At 51.2% G+C, this 24,145-nt stretch overlaps 1 protein-coding gene across 1 annotated transcript in view; it reads right to left on the reverse strand.

The window, feature by feature from the left end:
* The window catches only part of dtnbb (dystrobrevin, beta b), a gene marked incomplete at its 3' end in the record, with an annotated part of 24,942 nt that extends 3,938 nt beyond the window's left edge, over nucleotides 1–21,004 (reverse strand). Inside the window, 13 exon segments of the mRNA XM_080012724.1 lie at nucleotides 499–572; nucleotides 1,900–1,916; nucleotides 2,001–2,078; nucleotides 2,080–2,112; nucleotides 2,294–2,382; nucleotides 2,935–3,025; nucleotides 8,404–8,478; nucleotides 15,779–15,903; nucleotides 17,029–17,195; nucleotides 18,139–18,244; nucleotides 18,343–18,497; nucleotides 19,505–19,590; nucleotides 20,799–21,004. Coding sequence (XP_079868850.1) covers nucleotides 499–572; nucleotides 1,900–1,916; nucleotides 2,001–2,078; nucleotides 2,080–2,112; nucleotides 2,294–2,382; nucleotides 2,935–3,025; nucleotides 8,404–8,478; nucleotides 15,779–15,903; nucleotides 17,029–17,195; nucleotides 18,139–18,244; nucleotides 18,343–18,497; nucleotides 19,505–19,590; nucleotides 20,799–20,989 — 1,287 coding nt within the window. The 5' untranslated portion in view covers nucleotides 20,990–21,004.
* Between the last annotated feature and the right edge of the window lie 3,141 nt (nucleotides 21,005–24,145).

Genomic DNA, 24,145 nt, shown 5'->3' on the forward strand with positions numbered 1-24,145 from the left:
GCCCGGCGGCCTGCGAATGAACGTTGAACAACAAAATGTCTGCGCTCGCACACACCTCCAGGGACCCGGGAACCAGGGAACCTTCGAGACCTTCCAGACCGCATCCACCGCGCGGAGAACCCGACAGGTGTCGGCGGGAGACTGGGGGGAGCCGCGGTGTCCTGCCCCCGCAGCTCGTGCATTGGTGGTTCAGTGGTAGAATTCTCGCCTGCCACGCGGGAGGCCCGTGTTCGATTCCCGGCCAATGCAACGTCCCTTTTTTTTTTTTCTTTTTTCTTTTTCTTTCCCCGGGATCAACTAAACGTTTTTGATATTGTCAGTTTCTGCTGTGGCCGTTTTGAAATGTTGTTGAGATAGTTGTTTCTTTTTGGACGCTGGTTTTATGGTTCCAAGTCCCACGGTCAAGTCATAACCCTCGCGGACCGACGTCAGACCCAACTGGACGCATATAAACCGCTATATATACATACACAGCTTTCCTGGCGACAATACAGTTACCGGGCACGGCATCACAATTGGAGGGCGGTTGCGGTGAATTTGGTAAAACAGCGTGGTTAGTTGTGGTCGGTAACCTGTCGATGCGCATAAACACGAACAAAAAAGAAAAAACAACAACAACAGCACCCCGGGATGAAATCGATAACGCCCTCAACAGTTCCCCAATAGTCCTGGAAGGTTTTTGTTTTGTTCGTTTTGTTTTTGTTTCTTCCCCCCCCCCCCCCCCCCAAGGTTATCGAACGTATCAACGGAGAGTTAAATACATCATGATAGCTCAGGGCCGGTGATGTGTCGTGCGTCGTTAGTTGGTCCTGTACGCCTGGTTCCACGTCATTTGGAGCAACTTATACCACGGCGCCGCAAACTGTTGTAATGCATTTGTTCTCGAATCGCCAGATGAGAGAGAGAGAGAGAGAGAGAGAGAGAGAGACGAGAGATGATGAGAGAGATGAGAGAGAGAGAGAGAGAGAGCGAGAGAGAGAGAGAGAGAGAGAGAGAGGAGAGAGAGAGAGAGAGAGAGAGAGAGAGAGAGAGAGAGAGAGAGAAGAGAGAGAGAGGAGAGATGAGAGAGAGAGGCAGACAGGACAGACAGAAATCATCCTCCAAGCTTATATCTATGCACCGAGTGAACACCCGCCCTCCGGTGTCCACAGTGTGTAAGTACACCCAGAGAAGCGAGCGCTCCTCTGTGAATCCGTCTGCCGGCCTTGTCGTCCCAGAACACTCGGAAACATCTGCCTCCCCACTAAACGTCCGCACATTCTCCCGCGCCCCAGCCCCCGGGGCCCCCGGGGCCCCCGAAGCGGGGAAAGCAATACCGGGGCCGTTCCCGGACGGCCCCAGAACGCTGGGCCATCGTCCCTTCCTCGGATTACGACGTGAAGAGCCTGGTTGGCCGCGCCGCGGTCTCGGCTCGGGTTTTTTGCGCGGGGCGGATCCGCCCGAAGCCTCTGAACACGCTCCTGTTCGTATTTCTTGAGTGAAAGGGACGAGGAGGTTAAGTCTTGGTATGAACGCACGACACGGGTCGCAGTTACATGTTTCCTAAACACTCTGTGATAGAAGTTTGGATGAAAGCATCTTGTTGGTCTTTGACTCAAGGACAAAAGTCTAGTATCTTGTAACAAATGGCCAAAAGAGGTTTAAAATGATCGCTTTGGAAAGGCAGCATTTGGTTGCTGGTCATTAGAAAAAAACAAAAAAAAAAAACGGTGCTGACGTCCTGTCAGTGAAACAAGGTTGAGGTTTAACTAGGAAATCATTTTGCTTGGGGGACCCCCCCGGCGTCCCCGGACCACCACGTCGAGAACCACTGCGCGAGACGAGATGGCGGAGCGTCACTTTTGCAAACTCGACTTACCGTCCGCAGAATAGTGCCTCACGCCTCACGCCCCCGCTCACCACGCCGTGAACGACGCCTAAAAGGAATAATTTGCAGGAAAGGGGTCGGGGCGGATATAGGGTCCGATTAGCGGGCGGAGGGCGGGAGGAGGGGTCCGTACCGGAGCAGCCGCAGTTCGGCCAGCAGCGTGGGGTTCTGCTGGGCTTTCTCCGGTGTGGGTTGGGAGGCTTGCTCGTGCCAGCCGCAGCCTCTGGATCTCCTGGAGGATCTCCCTGAGGAAGCGAGGGGACAGGTTCAGCGGACGGAGGGGGCTCGGGCCCGCCGGAGGCCCCCCCGCGTTGGGGGAAACGGGCTACTATGGCAGCCTCGGAGTCCACCCATTGCAGCGGTCGGCCGGTCAATGCCCGGCTTTCAAAAGAGCGCGGACCTCAAAGGAACGGAACGGCGTCCCACCTGTTTTTGTTCTCGAGCTCCGCTATCAGCTGCCGCTGTTGCTTGTTGGCGTCAAAGTTGAAGCTCAAATCTGACGGTGGACACTGTTGCTGAAAGACAAATTTATCAGGGTGTGAGGCAGAGCAAACAAAGCCACAGAACACAAAATATTATGTCACGTAATAATGATATTGGGTCTTTTATTATTATTATTATCATTATTATTATTATTATTATTATTATTAGTATTATTATTTTCAGCTTTTATTTCAGCTCTGACTCTGCCTTTCGCTGTGAAATCTTACAAACTCACAGAATTTGCCCAAGGCGGTGTGTGCCGCGTAGTTAAAAAAAAACAAAAACAAAAAAAAAACAACCAACAACGTCCAAAACTAAACTAACTTGTTTCAGAGAGACTCAAACACCAGCCCGGACACGGAAAAGCTTTGTCAAACCGTCTGGAATGATCGGTGTCGCTTCAGGATGCGGGAAAACCGGGGTGACGCCGCGCCGGGGCCGATTCGGCGTCACCCGATATATTTTCAAACTCGTCTCAACGGAACGATGGAACAAAACCGCGCCTGCGGTTATATTGCGGTTGCGGTGGCGTCTCCCGGTCGCTCGCCAGCGCACGAGCTGTGAAACGAGACCCGAGCGCTCACCGTGGAGTTCCCCGCCTCGGCCGCCAGGCGAGCGGCGTAGCGAGCGATGAGGCGATGCTCCTCATCCAGACGACTGGGGCTCTCCAGGACACTGCACCCGGAGAGAGAGGGGGAGAGGGGGGTTAGACACGCTGAGGGACACACACACACACACACACACACACACACACACACACACACACAAAAACACAGACTACAGACATACAAATGTGCGTGCACACACACACGTACGATTGCACACACAGGCATACAGTATATACACACAAACACACACACACAGACACACAAACATACACCCACACAGAAACACACACACACACACACGGACGCACACTTAAACACACACACCCACACACAGACATAAACACACAAGCAGACGTGGGCGCACATAGACGCACGCACACACGCACGCACGCACGCACGCACGCACACACACACACACACACACACACACACACACACAAAAACACAGACTACAGACATACAAATGTGCGTGCACACACACACGTACGATTGCACAAACAGGCATACAGTATATACACACAAACACACACACACACAGAAACACACACACACACACGGACGCACACTTAAACACACACACCCACACACAGACACACAAACATACACCCACACAGAAACACAGACACACACCCACACACAGACATAAACACACAAGCGGATGTGGGCGCACATAGACGCACGCACGCACGCACGCACGCACGCACGCACGCACGCACACACACACACACACCACACACACACACACACACACAAAAACACAGACTACAGACATACAAATGTACGTGCACACACACACGTACGATTGCACACACAGGCATACAGTATATACACAAAAACACACACACAGACACACAAACATACACCCACACAGAAACACACACACACACACGGACGCACACTTAAACACACACACCCACACACAGACACACAAACATACACCCACACAGAAACACACACACACACCCACACACAGACATAAACACACAAGCGGATGTGGGCGCACATAGACGCACGCACGCACGCACGCACGCACGCACGCACGCACGCACGCACGCACGCACGCACGCACGCACGCACGCACACACACACACACACACACACACACACACACACACACACACACACACACAATTATTTTACAATCTAATCCCAGAAGAACTTATTTCAGTGGAAGGACAAAACTGTAACATCACTAAAATCAAATAGGAAAAAAAAAAGGAGGAAATACTTTCATTACATCGACCCTGAAAAAATTTCATTCGACCCAGAGCGGACGGTGACGTTGACGGTGACGGTGACGCTGACGGCGACGGCGGCGGCGGCGGAGTGTGCGTTCGCTGCGCGACGACAAGAGGAGAATTTGGCCTCAGCCGCCAAAACGCATCAGTGCCGGCGCCCGGCGTTTCGACGCCGACTGGAAAAGTCACACGTGCACGGGGCTTCAAGCGGGGATGGGGCGTGGCATGTGGCCTGAACAGATGACGGGGCATATGGCGTCGCCTCTCCATGAGAACTCCACGGTGAGGGGAGAAGGAGAAACGACAAGGAGGAACCCCCCCCCCCTCTCTCTCCCCCCCTCTCCCTCTCTCCCCCGTTCCTCCCCCCCCCCTCCCTCTCTCTCTCTTACTGGACAGAGTGATGATTAAAACCATTAAAGCCCAGCTGGACTCAGACCCAACACCTCTCTCCAGAAGCCGTCCATGCCCTCGGACATCCATTCCCATTAAACACCGCCATTAAATACCCATTAAACATAATTGTCCAGTTTTTTTTTTCCTTCTCTCGCATCCTTGTTTAAAGGGACGGTGGCTTTCAGTCGTCGTAAGTCAGTGTGGTCGTCATAGTCCCTGGTTTGGTAGTTCCCGCAAGATCTTTGGGACGAAACCCCCCATCCCCCTCAAGGACCTTTAAAGGTCGGTACGGCGCTTCAATGGAAGCAAACAGCTCTTGTGTCCTCGCGGCACAACAAATATCTACACAGATCAAGTTCAATTTGTTTGCGACTGTGCTCCCTGCTGCTTCGCCGTTGGTCCGCTGTGCAGCAACAACGGAGTCGGCATCACGCGTACAGGGGTCACGATTCGATACAAAGCGGTAATCGATCAAATCAAACTCCATTTTTAAAACAACCGTCCCTCCTGGTTCTATTGATTATTTTTTTACAAGTAAAGCTGCAGTGGGAGGAAATCTAATCACCTCAACGCAGTAGCGAAACCCTTTTCTTTTGTGGTATGTAAAATGGTGTTTCAATGGTGACTCAATAGCAGATGAGATAAAAAACAAAACAAAAAAAATAAAATAACCACCTTCATCCTCTCCCTTCGTCCTCATCCTCCTCCCCTGACAAGGATCCCCAGGGAGCCGCTGCCAAATCCACTACGCGGTCGCACGGGGGGCTCCTCCTCCTCCGGCGGAGGAAGAGAAACGCCCCCCCCCCCCTTCGGAAGCCGCGCTCCTCCCGAAGGCTTTTCGTTCACCGGCTCCGCCCCCTCGGCTTGTCGGAGCTTCCTGGCTCCAGCCGTGACGGGGCCCCTCCGCTCGCTCGTCTACTTCCGCTTCTGAGGGGTTTTTTTTTGTTTTTTTTGCTTCGACGAGCGCCTTCTTCCCTCCCCCATGCCTTCACATTGTCAACTCAGGCGGAAGGCCTGGTGCGCGCGGCAGCGCGCGCACGGGCGCCAGAAAAACAATAAAAGGCAAATGATGGATTGATTAATTAACGTTGGGATGATTCTTTTTGGGCGGGTGTGTGTATTGGGACGACGTCTCCCCGTCCGTGTGTAAATCTTGGCCGTGACACAACACATTAAAACCTCTGTGCGCTGTGAGCCGCACGGGAGTGAGTCAGGGATTTCGTACGCACTCCATCAAGTTCCAGCCGACTCTAAATTAAAAACTCATCGAGCTCTGACAGCAAATTACTGTTATTATTATTTTTAGCATTATTTTAAGCCCAGCGACTCGGCGGCGCCGCGTGACTAGCGGGGAAATAACCTGCGCGGGCCGTCGCTCTTCCCCTTTGGACGAGCGGCGCGGAGCGGCCGGGCGAGGCGGGCGGAGCGGATGCCGCGTCAGCAGATATCGCCGGAGACGGAGGCTGAGCCCCCCGGGCGCCGGACCCGCCCGGAAGCACCATCTCGGACGCGGGGCCTGCCCCCTCGCATCCGAGGAGGCGTAGTCACACTTCACGGGGCAGAAAGGGCCGAACCGAACGAAACACAAAAAAATGTCGCTGCTGTTCCCTCGATGAGACGCGCGACACAAAGCAGACGACGCAACGGGGACAGCGGCGCGTCTTCTCTTTTACCCCTTTTCTGCGTATGGCATTCCGTCCGAGGGCTACTGAACTGAGGCAGTGCCACGAGAAGCCTTGCATTATCCAGCGGCGTCACCCCCACGTAACAGTTATGTTAAAGTGGAAATCCGTGAGATTATCTTGTTAAAAAAAAAATTACCACGCTGGACACTTTATTTAGCTCAAACAGCCGTTCAATGTATTAGCGTCGTGCACGCACTCCTCTATGTGCCGCTTCCATTGCACTTCGGTAAAGCATCGTAGCTAGTCCCCTCAGGTGACCAAGAAAAAAAAAAAAACAAGTTCATCAACCAGGAGAAGGCGACATTCGGGGAGAGGGAAGTAAAGCGCAAACCCAGATGTGGGGGGAAAAATGCGCTTTGCCGTCTCGAAAAGAGGAACCCCGGGACCTCAAGCGCAATCCGCCCGGACGCCAGCGATCCCACGGATTTCCGCTTTAATATCCATCCAGCCGGTGCGACAGCGAGCCCGGCCGCCATAAACCATCTGTTTCCTGCGTCTAGACCTTCCCCGCTGATCCCGCCGCCTCGTGTGGATTACCAGCCTCCCTGGCGCTCGGTTTTTGGAGACCGCCGAGCGCGGCGGCTTTGACGCGCGACTTCTGCCCTAAATACGGAGGCAGCTTTTGGAGTCGCCGCCGCCGCCGCCGCCGCCGCCGCCGCCGCCGCCGCCGCCGCCGCCGCCGCCGCCGCCGCCGCCGCCCTCCCCTCCCTCCGCCCCCCCCCCCCCGGGCGGGAGCATCTTATGCACAACGCCGTCTCTCTCCAAAACAGCTCTGACTCACGGAGCAAAATGTCAAGACAAAGGTTATCGGGCTTCTTCATTACTGCCACAGTGATATAAACCCCGGGGGGGGTTTCCCGTTTTGGATTTTTTTATTGAATTTTTTTGGGGGGTGGGGGGTGCGGAGGGGTTTTTGTTTGCACCCTGAATCCCCTCCGAATGCAGAAGCACGCGGCGTCTGCTGTCGACCCCCCGGCAGCCTGCATCCACCGCGTCGTGTGCCGCCGCGACCGCCCAAATCGCGAGTCCCTCTGAATCCCACTGTGTTGTTTTTAGACTCACGACCGAAGTATTTCTGAGTGGGGTTTTTTTTTTTTAGAGCTTGTTGTGCGTACTCACTTGGCGTCATGACGTTTCACCGCGCACACGTATGAGCGTATGTATATGTCCGCCACGAGTAACCACTTGAACTTGAACTTGAAGCTCATCACCGCTCATGTTCTGGGTTAGAACCTTAGTGTTTTCCTTCCAGTGACACTGCGTCTGAATCCCACAAGGATTGCGTCATTGAGTGGGTGCATCTTGTTTTTTCATGTCTGCGTGGGTATTCTTTTCAAACACTCGCTTTCCCACGAGAAATGAAGCGAAGAAACCAACGCAGCAGCGTCCGCCCGCGACGCCTGTCCCCCCCCCCCCCCCAGGCGCCTGAAATCCCGATAAAAAGACCGGACCCCACGTGAGCGGGAGGGAGGACAGTGACGGGCCCCGGAGGCGCCGGAGAAAGCGCCGCCACCGCCACAGCGAGGGAGTGTTCCGTGCGGCTCTTTCCACCGTTTCGCCGTTGGGCGCGGCGCGGCGTCCGTCTCCGCCGCCCTCCACTCGTCAAAGAAGGCCCTCGAGGGCGGAGCGTTAAGGCGTGTCCTCGGTGGCGGCGTAAACAAAATCCTCGCCTAAAAATACACCCGGCCCCCCTCGCAGGGAAGGATCGAGCGCGGGGGAGCGAATTCAATCCGTGGCCTTGTTTGTTTCCGCGTTCGCCACTACTTCAGGTGACGAGGGACCTCGCCGCCGGTTCCCGGCGCAGATACCGCGGGACATGAGAGATTAATTTTTCCTCCTCCCCAGCGCCGGTTAACCGACGACACACCCCTCAGAAAACTCACTTCCAGGGAGTGGCTCGGCAGCGGGCGGAGGGGCCGGAAGCTTCCGATCGGGATTCCTTCGCGTGGTTTCCACCAAAAACGTCGTTTTTTTCCCCGACCGCCTCCGCCCCACTCGAGTCGGCACGCCGGGTTCTGTGACGCACGCGTCGTCGAGCCGGATAACAACATGCGTCATAAAACTACGACCGGCCCGGAGAGCGGCGGTGTGTGATGGTGCCTGGAGAGGGTCGCACCCGATCCACTTACCTCTTGGTCGGGGTCGGAGCCCCGGACGACATGAGCAAAGTGTCGTTCATGGTGCTGGCCACAGGCTTCAGCTGACTAAAAGACAAGATCAGAGTCTTTAATGCCGCGCTGCACAACCCTGTGTGTGTAGGTGAGTGTGTGTGTGTGTGTGCGTGTGCGTGCGTGCGTGCGTGTGTGGCAGGAGGTAAATTTGCATTTTATTAATAATCATGAATGAGTGCAATTGAATCTTCCGGTACAACACAGCCCGAGGTCCTGGGAGCATTGCCAGGATCTGCACGTAGGACACAACAATAGCAAAGTCCTGTGCACGGGCGCACAGGAAATCCAGCGGCAGCAGACGATATACGTTTCCTGTATGTTTCCTGTTTTTTTTGTTTTTTGTTTTTTTAAAAACACCATTACCTAAAAGCTAATTGAAATGACCAACGGGGTCCCACGGCGGACAAGGAATCTAATTAAGCGGGGGAAACGCTGTCTGGGGAAAAAAGCGGGAAAGGTGACATTGAGGAAGGTAATTTACGGGAGTAAACAAAGAAATAGGGTCCCCCGCGGCAGCGGAACTGGGGGGGCCCCCTGCGACCTATCGCTTCCCCGTCTGCACCTCTTACGCTCGCACCGCCGGCGCCTAAAAATTCCGACCCCGTCTCAGATCCCGGATGGACATCTCATGCTCCGTATCACATCCGTCCTCCGCAGCTTTCTCCTCCCCCGCGAAACGCTCGCTTTGATAATTTACCCGGAGTTAAGCTGAAAATAGAAAATATATGTCACAACATACAGTACGGTACATCTGGCACTAACTGTGTGGAATTAGCGCGAGCCGAATCTGTAATCCAAGAAATTCAACTTCTCACCGAATCTTATTATCACAATGTAGAATTTGTTTTTTCAGTGCGGGCCGAACGCCGCGCGGAGCTGTCCGTGGTCCTATACCACATGTATGCGGATCGTTGCCATCTGTGGGTCAACGCCATTTTTGACCGCTTCATCGCCGTTCCCTACAACATTGAGTTGTTCTTTCGATACGTTTTAATTCGGTAGGAATTGTGGGAACTGTCTCTCTCAACGTTTGACACGGCTTTTTTTTTTTTTTTTTTTGCACCATGAATTATTCAGAGTTTCAACAAGTTGCTCAGCGCGCTTCGAAGACCACCAGGGGCTCGCTGCCCGCTCAAGGCGTCGCTACCTTCGGGTTGCCGCGATGGCAGTCGCAATAATAATGTCAAAATATTATTATTTACGGATCGCTGTAAAGTCGGGGCGGGACACCCCTTATCAAATGCGCTTCAATTGCGCCGGCTCTCTGAAGACGATCACGCAGCGGAGATCTTTTATTTATTTTTTATTTTTTGGTCGCCAGGCAGTTACCAGCAGGTCTCTGCAGACGGTAATAATTTCACTCTAACTACGTGTGGCTATTAGCGCCGGTGTTTGCGAATTGGACGTTTTTTGCAACGGGGCTCATTTGCATAGAGGCAGCCTATTTTGCACCAGATGCGTGCATAATACCTCATTTAAATACGCGTCAATAGCACCGGCTCACCAAGACACTATTTGCGCGGCAGCGCAGTTTGCGGTGAATTTCCCCATTTGCGGGTGCTTTTTGAATTTTCTATTAAAGGTTTAGTGGGCGCAAAAGCCGCATAATCTTCTCTTTGCTGCTGCCACTAGCTGATCCACCGTGATTTTTAAAAATTCATACCCAGAACGACTTCTTCACAAAACCACGACACTTGCCGGGTATTTGCTATTCAAGTAGCCGGCCCAGTGTTCCTCTCTGTCCACACTCTGGAAATGACTTCTAGCAAGACCGAGCTGAGCAAAGTCAAAGGGAAAAACGGGATTCAAATTTGATCTCCTTCACTTAAATTCTGTCACGGTCCTTCGTGACTTATTCATTAGTCCCGGTTCACCAAACACCCGACGCTGTCAGCAAGACTCATTTCTCGTTACCGCCAGGGCAAACCGCGAGAGGATCTACGTCCGCAGTCACCTCGGCGGTGACCTGCGAATGATGCGCGCTTGGAAGCAAGGCAAACTGACGCTCCGCGGGAAATCAAACCGCATCCCTAATAGCTGCCGTCTCCGCCGCGCTCTCCCAGCCGTAACTTTCGCCGCCGCCGCGCGGCAAAGAGGGGGCAAGAGAGCTCCGGAGGAAGGCTGAGCGGCGGGGAGGCGGGAGGCGGGAGGCGGGAGGCGACCCTACCTGCGTGGCGTGAGGGAGCAGCCGCCGCGCCGCTCACTGCATCCAGCCGCTGGTGTTCGCAGATGCCCACTCTGCCCTCGACTGAGCAGCCAGCGTCTCCATGTACTACCCTGCTGCTGTCTCCAAGGAAACTCAGCAGTCACATGACCGCCGTGACGACATACATCCCCCTATCTCTCTCTCTCTCTCTCTCTCCCTCGCCCTCCCTCCCTTTATCACCCTCTCTCACAAGCCACTGCGCTGCCTCTCGCTCCCTCTCCCTGGAAGACACAAATAAGCGTGCCGACTGAAGAACACACACACACACACTCAGACACACACACACACACACACACACACACACACACACACACACAGACACACAGACACACACACTCAGACACACTCACACACACACACAGACACACACACTCAGACACACACACTCAGACACACACACACACACTCACAGTTACGCAAATGCCACACGAAAAAACAAAACAACAACAACAACAACAAATGATGATATCCTTCCCTGGTGCCCGACCGGGGCAAACTCCAAATGCCCCCTAAATAATTAGAACTGCGCATCTCGACCCCTCACCTGTCTGTCTGAACCTGGAAGGAGTCGCATAAACAAGCGCTTCCTCAGCTCCACGATCCTATAAATAATCACCAGACGCTTCTGAACAAACCAGAAATATCTCTTTTTGAACGTCCAGGCTTATTTTTGGCTCTCTCTCTCTCCCTCTCTCTCTCCCTCTCTCTCGATTTTGTTTTCAACGGGGCGTGAACAAACCATTTATATCAAATATCAAAAAGCCTGACGACCGAGGCCGGCCCAATGACAAACGTTGATGAGTGCCGCGGAAATAAATCCCCCCCGGGAGTCGCTAAATCACGCGTCCTTGCGGCGTCAAAGGGTTCCTGGGAGGTCAGGCGGGCACCCACTTGACCTCCCTTTTTTTCCCGGCGACTCCGGGATCGGAAGCCTGCAATGCGCCGGGGGGGGGGGGGGGGGGGGGGGGGGGGCGTTCCTGTGCTTCAAGACGCAAAATGTGACGCGGTGCTAAGAAGCGACAGGGCATCAACCCCCCCCGAAAAAAAGACAAAAAAGAAAACATCATCCAAGGCACAAATCCCCATGAATCTCATTGAAGGTTTGAGAGGACGGTAGATCGTCGGCTCGGCGACGCCGTTCGTCTTTGCTTTCAGACGTGAGTAAATATTTCAAAATGCCACCGGAGCAGAGAAGCCTCTCCTGCCGGAGACGGAGAAGGGCGGGCGCCGCGCCCCCCCAGTAAACCCAAAACCAGCCATTATCAGTCACACTGAGGGGGCAGTACTGCAGACGCACGCACACACGCACACACACACACACACACACACACACACACACACACACACACACACACACACACACACACACAGGCATATAGTATACACACACACAAACGCACACACACACACAGGCATATAGTATACACATACACACACACACAAAAGCACACACACACACACAGGCATATAGTATACACACACACACACACACACACACACACACACACAGGCATATAGTATACACATACACACACACAAACGCACACACACACACACACAGGCATATAGTATACACACACACACACACACAGGTATATAGTATACACACACACAAACGCACACACACACACAGGCATATAGTATACACATACACACACACACAAATGCACACACACACACACAGGCATATAGTATACACACACACACACACACACACAGGCATATAGTATACACACACACAAACGCACACACACACACAGGCATATAGTATACACACACACAAACGCACACACACACACACAGGCATATAGTATACACACACACACAAACGCACACACACACACACAGGCATATAGTATACACACACACACAAACGCACACACACACACACACAGGCATATAGTATACACACACACACACAGGCATATAGTATATACACACACACACACACAGGCATATAGTATATACACACACACACACACACACACAGGCATATAGTATACACACACACACACACACACACACACACAGGCATATAGTATACACACACACAAAAGCACACACACACACACACACACACACACACACACACACACACACAGGCATCTAGTATCTACACACACAAACGCACACACACAAAAACACAGATGCAGACACACGCAAGCACACACACAGGCATATTGTACACACACACACACAGGCATATAGTATATACAGAGACACACACAGGCAAATAGTATACACACACACACACACACACACACACACACACACACACACACACACACACACACACACACACACACACACACACAGAGGCATATAGTTTATACACACATGCACAAAGACGCACACACACACACACAGGTAAATCAAGGGTTAGGGTTAGGGTTAGGATTTACATTTTATGTGCATTGGGCCACTGTCCACATTTGATCAGATTTTGTTTCTGGGAGCCCAATCTGACAAGATGTTTTATTGTTGGATGTTTGTGCTTTACTCTGCTTAGGGAGATAACAGTGATGACAAACACCACAAACAGTCATTTTTGCACGTTCTCTGATGGCGCTAACGTCTCGTAAATGAAATAATGAAGTTCAACCGCGCATTAATCATTTTGCTGCGGACCCCCTGGGACGTCTTGAAGGTCCTGGGGTTGTCCCCAGACCCCGTGTTGAGCACCACTGAAGTAGGGGAAGTTATTAGTACCACATATTTTCTCTTAAAACTACAGTAACAAGTAAGAGCTGATGAACAGTCTGTATCTTTAACGCTTAACAATATTGAGGAATCCTTTCAACGTTTTATTCACATAAAATTCCAATCGATTCAGATGATTCTTCCTCGTATCAAGTTCCAAACGAATTAAGTTTTGGAGCTTTACAAATGGAATCTCGGAAAGCGGAATTGCACTAAACGAACAGAAAATAGATACGGTCATGAACGGTAATCCAATCCAATCAAATTTTTAGGAAACATAATATTGAATTAATATTGAATTTTTGACCATTTTCAACCTCGCCCTCGTGTTTTTCCGGCTTTCCCGATCTCGGCATCGCCTCCGACCGGAAAACCAAACATCTAAATCTTCGGGACAGCGGCGGCGCCCACGGTTGACAGGGCCCTCTGATCTACAAGCAATTAAACACCGGATAGACTGAGAGAAAACCGAGAAAGTACGATGACAAATGTTCAAAGGAAATTGAGAGAAAACCCTGAGAAACATACGGGCTCGACCAATCAAATGCAATTTTCCTGAAGACGATCCGAGGACTCATTGTTTTTCATTGCATGTGGACATAAGAAGTGGAAGCATCAAATCCAACACAAGGCAGCCTTGATATTCTTTATCATGTTATATATTTACACACGTGTAAAAAATGTGTGCAAATCGCATGTTCCGGGAGGCTCTCTAACGACTATTTTGGGGTCATGTCTATGAGCCTCGTGTCACTGTGGTGTAAGCGAAAGTGGTGTTAAGTTTGAAAATGTCCAGAATTGTCATTTAAATATGGACAAGGAAAAAAATAATAATAATAATAATAAAGTGAACTTGTAGACGGTTGTCCGCTTGTTCGTGAGTAAAAATCAATAAAGCGGCAGGTTGATATATCCTAATGATACTATATCCGGTAATAGATCTTTCCGTGGCCGCTGAATTCCAACCGCCACGCTCAAATAAAAACATAATGCCCTGGGACCCGAGAGAGCCGGCGCTGGTCGTCTTTCATCAGAAACCGAGCGATGACAGAGGGCGCGGGTGGTGGCGTCGGTGGGAAACCCCGCCCTGCATGCGGACAGAGCGGCGGGGTCGGACGGGGACAAGGGGACGTCTCGGGGGCCCGACGGCCGCGGCGTCACCCCGGGAAAAAAAAAAATCGGAAAATCGGTTACCCTAACGCTCCCGGGCAAAAAGATATCGTTGCGGTAACGGACCCCTACATTACCGTAACGGTGCAGTCTCTCACATTGGCGAAAGAAAATACGAATTTCATTCGCTGTAAACGTGACGACACAGAGATTTGCGAAGGGGACGCGCTGTGGCGCTGGCGCATACGTTTCTGCAGCCATTTTACGGGAAGCTGGGCCGAAAGCGCGTTCATCACCGTGCGCGTCGCGGTCATGAATGCACAGGGGGGGGAAGAAAAAGAAAAACCACTGAAACACGAAATAATCTCACCGTTAAAAACAAGCGCGTGGGCCATATAGCGGGTGTTGCGTACTTTAATATTTTCAACAAATTATTTCACGTTCTCCGCAAACGTTTCATGAGAATGAGCCACCGGGTCTCTCTTACTAACGACGCCCCATGAGTCCCCCGAGACCCGCTCAAATAAAGGTTTAATAGTTAGAATGTATATTTTGGAGCGGGGGCATGGTTTACTGCATACCGAGACCACCAGCGCGACCGAATCTTAACTTTAAGCCATAAATGTGGCTTTAATCAATATTAATCTTTTTTTGTGTAATGCAATTTCATGGTACATAAGACCGTGTGGCGCGGGCCAAATCCCATCAGCTCATCCCTCGGCTCGGGTGGGGGTGGGGGTCCGGGGGTCCGGGTGGGGGTCCGGGTGCGACACTTTATTTCCATGCCGTAATGAATTGCGAATGTATGCAAATGTGGGGCCGTCATCTTCAATGCATAACTTTGGTTACGGTGCAAAAAAAAAAAAAGGATGCGAGGCGCCCGGCGAGAGCCGTGACTCGGAGGCGCGATCCATCCCTCACGCCGTGAAACAGAAGAATTATGCTGATGTGTTTACGCTCCCCCCCCACTCTGTGATGACCACTATCAATTACTGGGCGACGCTCGCCAGGAGCCGGTTGCCCGTTGCCGATCGTGACGTGAAAACGGAGGCGGGAAGGCACGAGGCGGGAAAAAATGATAAAAGGTGAGTTTCCAGATCCCTTCGCCGCTTAGCGCCGACGCATCCCCTGTTTTTAATTCCGTTTTTTTTTTTTTAATTATTTTTAATTAACACGAAAACGAGAATCAGCGTTCAGGACGGCACCGGGATATGACTCCATTTCCTTTTTCTGGTGGGCAGGCGATGGGAGACGGGGGGCGAGATGTCGGTCCGCGCCGGCGGGTAAAACGGGGAGGGGAGGGGGCGCGGCACTTACACGGTGTGGGTGACTTCCTGCGGCCTCTCGGCTTGCTCCGGGAACACGGGGTGCGGCGGCTCTCCGATGGGGACGCAGCCCAGGGATTTACTGATGGCGTGGCTCAGCTTCTTGGCCGGGGACTTCTGTAGGCGGGGCGGCACAGACGACACACGTTGGTTGGCGGTGGAGACGCGTTCGAGCTGCTTGGGAGGCGAGTGTTAAAGCCGCCGACGTCACCCTGAAGAGCCGAGAGCGGCTCGCATCACACATAGGCGTTTTCTGTTAATGTTATCTTCTATTAAAGTGGGAATCCGTAAGATCAGTTTGTTTAAAAATAAATAATTAAAATAAAAATCCCATATTTGATCATTTATTTACATTTAAGAGAAACAGACGATTCAATTCAGAATTCAATGTGTTTGTGTTACGCTCCACCGCAATTGAATAAAGCAGCGTAGCTCGCAGCGGTCTGTAAACTGTCAATACGGATGAACATTCACAACAAGGAACGGCACAAATATCCCCACATATTAAAAAACATCCCCACCACCTCAAGTGACCAAGGAAAAAAAATGCAATCAATTGATGGGAAGAAGAAAAGTGACCGACGGTAAAACCAGACGTTGAAAGAAAACGGAATTCTGGGACTTACCATCCATCCAACGCAGACAATTTAATGGATTCCCACTTTAACGTCACCTTTTTTTTTTTTTTTTTTTTGTTTGTTTTTAAATTGCACCTCCTCCCCACGACTGCATTGTTTTTGGCCGAGCTCCACTTTGTTCCCGCCCCTGGAGACGCCGGAGCGGACCCGCGTCCTCCCTCCGCGTCCTTCCTCCGCGTCCCGCTTGGCGCTTCAACAGTTCAGACATTTCAGATTTCGTTCTGGTTCCCGGGGCCTCGCGGACAATCACTCTTATCTGCGCGGCACCAAGTGGGGCGGGAATTGGATCCGGGATCCGGTGCGCATAACTTCCCTTGTTTCAATTTACAGCATAATGATTGAGCTTTTTGGGGAAATGGAGCGGCACAGCGAATTCAATCAATACCCTGTCATTTAGCGGGAATGAGTAAAACCCTACAAAATCCGTTTTTCCCCGTTTGTTTTTTTCCTTTTTTTTCGGATCGCCTTGAAGGATGATAAACGTGTGATAGGAGCTTCGGCGTGCCGCCGTGACAGGCGGACGGATGTGGAGCCACCGCACCCCGCGCGGAGCGGGCGCAGATCTGGTTTTGTTTGCACAGAGGGCGATCAAGGCGTTCCTTACCCAGGACGAGTGCTCTTTCATCTGGTGCTGGTTGCTATGGGGACCATTGGCATGGCCGCGCCAGAAGCAGCTCTGGCAGAGCTGGTAGCCATGGCACTGCTGGCACCGGTAGCGAAAACCCATCATGCTCTCGCTGCGACAATATGAGCATTCCACTGGATGGAAGACTGGACGACAGAGACAGAAAGAGACATTTACTGTTTGAGAAAAAGCAATGGCAGCAATTACGGGATGATTTGTAGCCAGAAATACCGTTATTCCTCTTTATGTTGGGGATCGTTTTTATGTTTTAATGCTGGGTCGTTGCTAGGATGCAAAGACATCGGGGGCTTAGCCCAACCAGGCTCTAGCTATTTTGCCTCTCTGGGCAAAACGTCGACTGGGGGAGGCAGGGGGGGCTGGCAGAGGTAAGAGACGGAGAAAGTGTCCCCATTATGCACAGTGCTTGTTTCGTTCCATAAGGAAACGGAGTAAAATAAAATAACCTACGTCTAAAATAAAAACACACTGCGTTGTTCGCCGATCACGGGCGCATGGCGCGCCGTGGGCACAGTGGGTACCACCAGAGAGGGAGCGATCGGGGCGCAGAGCCCGCCCTGCGGGGCTATTTTAGATCGGGGGTTCACCCATCCCTAATGCCTCTGTTTTAATGTCTATGTTTTTAATTTTAATTTGTGTACAGCCTTTCCTGGCTAGGGAACAGGTGAAACTAGATTAAATCTAAATGTGGCTAAATCTGGGTAAATAATGCTCGAATAAAATATATATAAATAAAATTATATATATAATTTTATTTATATAGATATTTTATTTGATTTTAATTTTAATTTTTTATTTTATTTGAAAATAAATACATTATAATATATATTGTGTGTGTATATATATATATATAATGTATTTATTTTATTATATTATGTATCCAAATATTATTTGGATTATATATCACATTATTATATAATTACATTTTATTTAATTCCATCGTCTGATTGAGATTAAAGCAGGTATTTTACACCAAACAAAGATATAGAGATTTATTAAAAAAAAATGAATGAGTCACATATGGCGAATAAACATTTAATTGAAGCCGAGACCTTGAAGTGGGAATCTCACCGTTTTCGACATTAGCGAGTCTGTGCATCAGCGGCAACCACACCAGGCACTGAGGAGGCGGATCGGCCATCAGCACATCCAAAAAGGTGTTCAGCAAGATCTTCTTCTGGAAACAAACACGCACACGTGCACGCAATAAGAGCCATAGCCAGAACGACAGTGAGAAGAAAAAGGGTCTTTCTAGAGGCGTTCCAGCGCCCGCACCTGCTGGGGGAAGCAGGTCCGCACGGAGTGCTCCGTGTAGCCGAACGACGGGCCTTCAAACACGGCCGTGGGAAGCTTCAGAACCTCCCGGAGGAACTGGTCGAACTTAGCGAAGACCATCACGCCGTTGGAATCAGAGATCTGCGAGAAGATATCTGGAGGGGGGAAAAAAGACGAAATGGAGGGAGAGCGAGAGAGAGAGAGAGAGAGAGAGAGAGAGAGAGACAGCGAGAGCGATTTCAACTTTTAAGAACCAAAACAGACGTGGCCCGACCTTTCTGAATTACAAGATCCCTTTATTCAATTTTTTTTTCTCCCTCCGCTCAGTCTAATTCAACAGACTCAACCCAAAAGGGCAGGGAGTTCGAAGACACCGCGGGAAAGCTCGAGTGGAGCGAAAACAAACCCGAACGCTGAAAGCACGCGATTCAAAGGGAAGGAATGAAAAAAAAAAATAATAATAAATAAACGATAAAAATGAAATATAATATCATAAAAAAAAAAAAAAGTTTAATATTACACACAAACAACAGCTCTCCGCCGAATATGCTGCCTAAACACTCATTACAGGTCATTACCGAGGGGGAGTCGATGGCTGGCGATAGGGCGTAATTAAAAGTCACTCGTCCGTGAAGGAGCGCGCAAAACAAAAGCGCTGACGCAGGCACGTGAAGCTGCAACGTCAACAAACTGAAGCGAGCGGCGCCGCTCACTCCACAGCACGTGTTTGCCTTAAAAAAAAAAAAATTCCGTGAGAACTCCATTAAAACCTCCCCGCGCGGGGAGGAGGACGGACGCTTGTTGAATAAGCCTTTCATCTTCGATAATGTGCAGTTTAACATATAAAATGTGACATTTCTCCACACGGAGAGATAACATCTGGGATTATCTGCAACGTTAGGACGCATACTATAGAGAAGTCATTGTCAAGGCCTCCTGTCGTGAAGAGATGGGAATATAAATGTCTCAACGCCGCCACCCTGTGCTTCCTTCACGCAACTACACCCACTGAGCGAACGGCAACAGGAGAAATGATGTCGAAACCTTTGGATTCCCGGCAAAGCAGGGAAGCGGCGATCGGGGGCCGGTGATGCCGGCGGCTGGCTCGCGAGGAATGCACCCCGTTTGCGCGTAAAGTCGACGCGATCGCAGATGTACTCACAGCGAAGCTTGTCCACGATCTTCCCTCCGCACATGGTCGCCAGCATGGACTTCATCGAGAAGACGGTGAGCTTCCCGTGGCCTTCGCTGCGGGAGGAAGGGGAGACAAACGTTTGTACCGCCTCCTCAAAGCAACCAGCGCACGTGCTCACGGGGACGTTTTTTTTTTCCCCCATCTTGGAGGAACGCCGCTTTGGGCGGCGGAAAGGGTGAAGTCGGAGAAGGGCATCGACACATCTTTTTTTTTCTTGGAGCTTACGCTCTTTGAAAGTTGGCCTCCACCAACGGAGACGGAGCAGAACAATAACAATAACATTTTCTCGAAAGGAAAATTTGCCCGCAGGACCTTGTGCGCGTCAGGTGTGTTTTCATGTTCTCGTGCAAAGCTGGGCTCAGACTACCGCGCCTCTGCCGCGTCTTTGTCGGGCCCTTTAACGTCATTTGCGGCTCGGCTCACACACCTGGACACACACCTGAACACGCACCTCCGGAGCTGTGCAGGTAACACGTCATGAGACCTGACCCCTTTTTTTCAGGCCGAGTATTTATGTTTAATTGCTATTATTCACCTGATGATTCGCGCCTTTTCCCTCTAGTTGCACTCTTGTATTATTGCTATTATTCTTTTATTATTGTTTCATCAACTTTATTATATTGTCACTGTTTTTAAGCTGAGCTGTTTGCTTTAATTTTGTTATGTTGATACAATTCTGTCCATTTTCTTTTGTCATGAAACAGTTTGAGCTGCATTTCACACATTGCGGGGGCTGTCTAAATAAACTGTATTATTACTTTTATTATTGTTGTTGTTGTTGTTGTTATATAACTGTTGTTGAGAATTATAGTTAAACAAAGAGCAGCTGACCACTACCGTGCCAAGTCATCCTGACAACTTTAAGATGTAGCGACTTTTTTGAAGGACACATAATTGTTTGCTAATGGAATGCGTTTGAGTCGATCTCACATTTGCTGAAAGGCAACATTAATCTCATTCTTGGAAAACCTTGTTTTAAGTTTGGTTTCAAGGCCTAAAGGCAGCAGAGGGACTTCTCACAAACAGACATGCCTATGGCTACAGATACCACAGATAAACATTATACTCGACAATATCCTGTCTTTAACTATAGGACTGCTGCTGCCTAACATGCTCTTCAGAAGGGGAAAGGATTTTTTGTTGCTAACCTCATATCTACAGTATTGTCTCTTTCGGAGACAAATCCCCGCACATCCACCGCCTCCGTCAATCACAGCATATCTGAGACTTCCCTGAGCTCCAGACTCCGGCCGTGGCTCACCTGTCGTACGTGGCCACCATGAAGTTGAGCAGCAGGCCGATGGACTGCTCCACGTTGATCTGGTGCGTGGTGGGCAGCCTCTTGTTGAGCTGGTAGTAGATGGAGGACAGGATGGTCTCCAGCCGCGACACATTGATCTCGGCGTTGTGGTCCAGCGCGTTCAGCCCGTTGTCGCGGAAGGCTTCGATCATGTTCCAGACGTCCACCAAATGAACTGCAAGCGAGCGACAGGGATCAATCAAACCACGCCCCCCCCCGCCGTGCACTTTGGGAAGAAAGCAGCTCTATCGGCTTCGTCTGTGAGCTGTGGCGTCATCGGAGTCGTGCGGTTACGGTTATTTTGGGGAAGGGATCAAAGCGAAGGAAATGGTTCTTACGATTGCATCTTTTTTGCACAAACCGGAGTTTGCACGCGGTCCGATAGGTCGACAGTCTAATGACGTCAAAGTTCTGTGCTCCTGTGTGAGAGAGACAGGAAACAGCACGTTCAATCCACAGGACGAAACAAAGCATTGTCCAAAAACCTACTATCAGAGAAACAATGAATGGATATTCAGTGTTTCACCTAGAGCTTCCACAGAGCGTATATAGAGCGTCTACAGAGCCTCTATAGAGCATCAATAGAGGTTTCAATGAACATCTATACCACGGATTCTATAGAGACTCCAGACCTTCGAATGAGCTTCCATAAAACGTCCATAGGGCTTCTTTAGAGCTTCTACAGTGGGTCTACAGAATTTTGCAAGAGCTTCTATAGAGCATCTATAGAGGTTTCGTAGAGCATCTATACTATGGATTCTATAGAGCTTCCAGAGCTTCAACAGAGCTTCCATAAAGCGTCCATAGGGCTTCTTTAGAGCTTCTACAGTGCGTCGACAGAAATTTGCTCGAGCTTTTATAGAGCTTCTGTAGAGCATCTATACTACGGATTCTATAGAGCTTCCAGAGCTTTGACAGAGCTCCCTTTAAGCATCCATAGTGCTTCTTTAGAGCTTATACAGTGCATGGACAGAACTTTGCTAGAGCTTCTAGAGCATCTATCGAGGTTCCATAGAGCATCTATACTATGGATTCTATAGAGCTTCCAGAACCTGGAAAGAGATTCCATAGGGCTACTTTAGAGCTTCTTAAGTGCGTTGACGGAACTTTGCTAGAGCTTCTATAGAGCATCTATAGAGGTTTCATAGAGCATCTATACTATGGATTCTATTCAGCCCTCACAAGCCTCCACAGAGCTTACATAAAGCATCCATAGGGCTTCTTTAGAGCTTCTACAGTAGGTCGACAGAAATTTGCTCGAGCTTTTATAGAGCTTCTGTAGAGCATCTATAGAGGTTTCATAGAGCATCTATACTATGGATTCTAGAGAGCTTCCAGAGCTTCCATCAAGCGTCCATAGAGCTACTTTAGAGCTTCTACAGTGCGTTGACAGAGCTTTGCTCGGGCTTCCACAGAGCTTCTCCCATACAGCTTGGCGCCACAGAAAGGGTTGCGTAAGCGGGCGCTGACCGTGGCGGCCCTGAGGAGATTTCTCGCGGTCATGTCCACTTACTCATTTCCATGAAGAGCTGCCGCTTCTCCACCGTGGCCTTGCCTCGCTTGCTGCCCTCCTCGATCATTCTATCACCAATCAAAGAGCACAACGTTCACCGGTTGTGTGAAGAATATCCTACCGAGGCAGCGCCGTCGCTGTTGAAAAGCCACTGAGATTACAATCACATGAATCCTCCCGCACACATGCACACGGTGACAACAAGTCAGCGGTTTGTTTCCCCAACGACTCGGTGTGTTTTTCTATGGGCAACAATTACCTAAAAATAAGGTTGATTGTTTCTTAGAATTGCACGGCAGCACACGTTCGCCTCACACCGAAAACAAACGGGGCGGCGCACGCGTCTTCAAATTCAAAAGCCCCATCATCTGGAGGCGTTTTGCGGTCCCCCCCCCCCCCCCCCGCCGAACGCTCCTCGTCTGAACATCGGATGAAACTTGTCGATGTCTCCGGACGGAACGGTGTTGGCGCCGTCGACAGCCTACGACGGCCAGGGGTGACGCCCCCGCACGGTCTGACCGGCAAACGACGAGGAGGCTTCCTTTCAACGATGCCTCACATGCGGCAGACGGCGCTCCTGCTTTGGGTGTCATTCAGGACGTAATTAAAAACCTCCGGGGGGAATTTACCTGTTGCTGAATGAACTTCGAACAAAGAGAAAGGCATTAAACGTCCTCTGAGAGAGAGAGAGAGAGGGAGGGAGGGGGAGAGGGAGAGAGAGAGAGGGAGGGGGAGAGGGAGAGAGAGAGAGGTGGGGGGGGAGAGAGGGAGGGGGAGAGTTAGTGAGGGATCCATGACACAGTGTCTCCATGTTCATGCGAGATAAGGAATCCATCAATGACAATGACGCCGTCGCCTTTTATGTTAAACCACCAGTCAGTAATTACCGTCCCTCCCCCTTCGCCCACACCTCCCCCCTCCCCTCCCCCACCTTCCCGGACTTGATTAACTCCCAATTTGTGGTTTTCCTCCCCTCCCCTCCCCGCGCCTCCGGGCGGAGAGTGGTTTCGCCGCGGCCGGGGGGAGGCAGGGAGACGCTTGAGTGCCCCCGGCGCTCCGCGGGACCAGATAACTCCCCGCGACATCCCGTCCCGCAGGGCGCGTCCTGCGGGACGGCGGCGCCGGCCGAGAGAGCACTTAACGGCGACGGGCGCGGAGCGCGTTACCGTCGTCCCGGGAAAGAACAAAAAGGGGGGGGGGGGGGGGGGGACGCCGCGATCACGCGGGCCTCCCTTTGACCGAGAGGGATGAGGGGGAGGCCGGGAGACGGACTGTGATGGGACTCCTCTCCCCCGTCGGTTGGTGTTGGCGGTCCCTCACATCGGGTGTGGTCGACCGCCGAAGAACGTATCCATCTATCTAGCCAACAGACATTGACGGGGTAATCCATGAGATTATTTCGCCGAAGAAACATCTCGTATTCGATACTACTTACACTAATACAGCTGGCACTTTATAAGAAACGTCGCGCACGCGCGCCTCCCTTACGCTGCTTCCACCGGCGGCGGCGGCGGCCTCTCCCGGCAGCAGCGCAAAGCAGCGGAAGCCAGCCGCAGAGCGCCCTGGCGGTCGGTCGGCGGTCGATACGGGTGAACGTCCACGGGAAAAACAAAAAGGAATATCCCCCCTGCTCCCCCAAGCGGAATCTTGGTTCCGTCGAAACGGGGAGAAGGGTCGTGAAACCCGTCCGGTGACGCCATTGCAGGGACTGAACCTTGGCACAACCAGGCCCGCCCTTCCTCTGGGGAACAGGCACACGAAGCGCGCACGGTATATTCACGGCACCGGAAACATT

Source organism: Zeus faber, assembly GCF_960531495.2.
Source record: "Zeus faber genome assembly, chromosome: 13".
Lineage (NCBI taxonomy): Eukaryota > Metazoa > Chordata > Actinopteri > Zeiformes > Zeidae > Zeus > Zeus faber.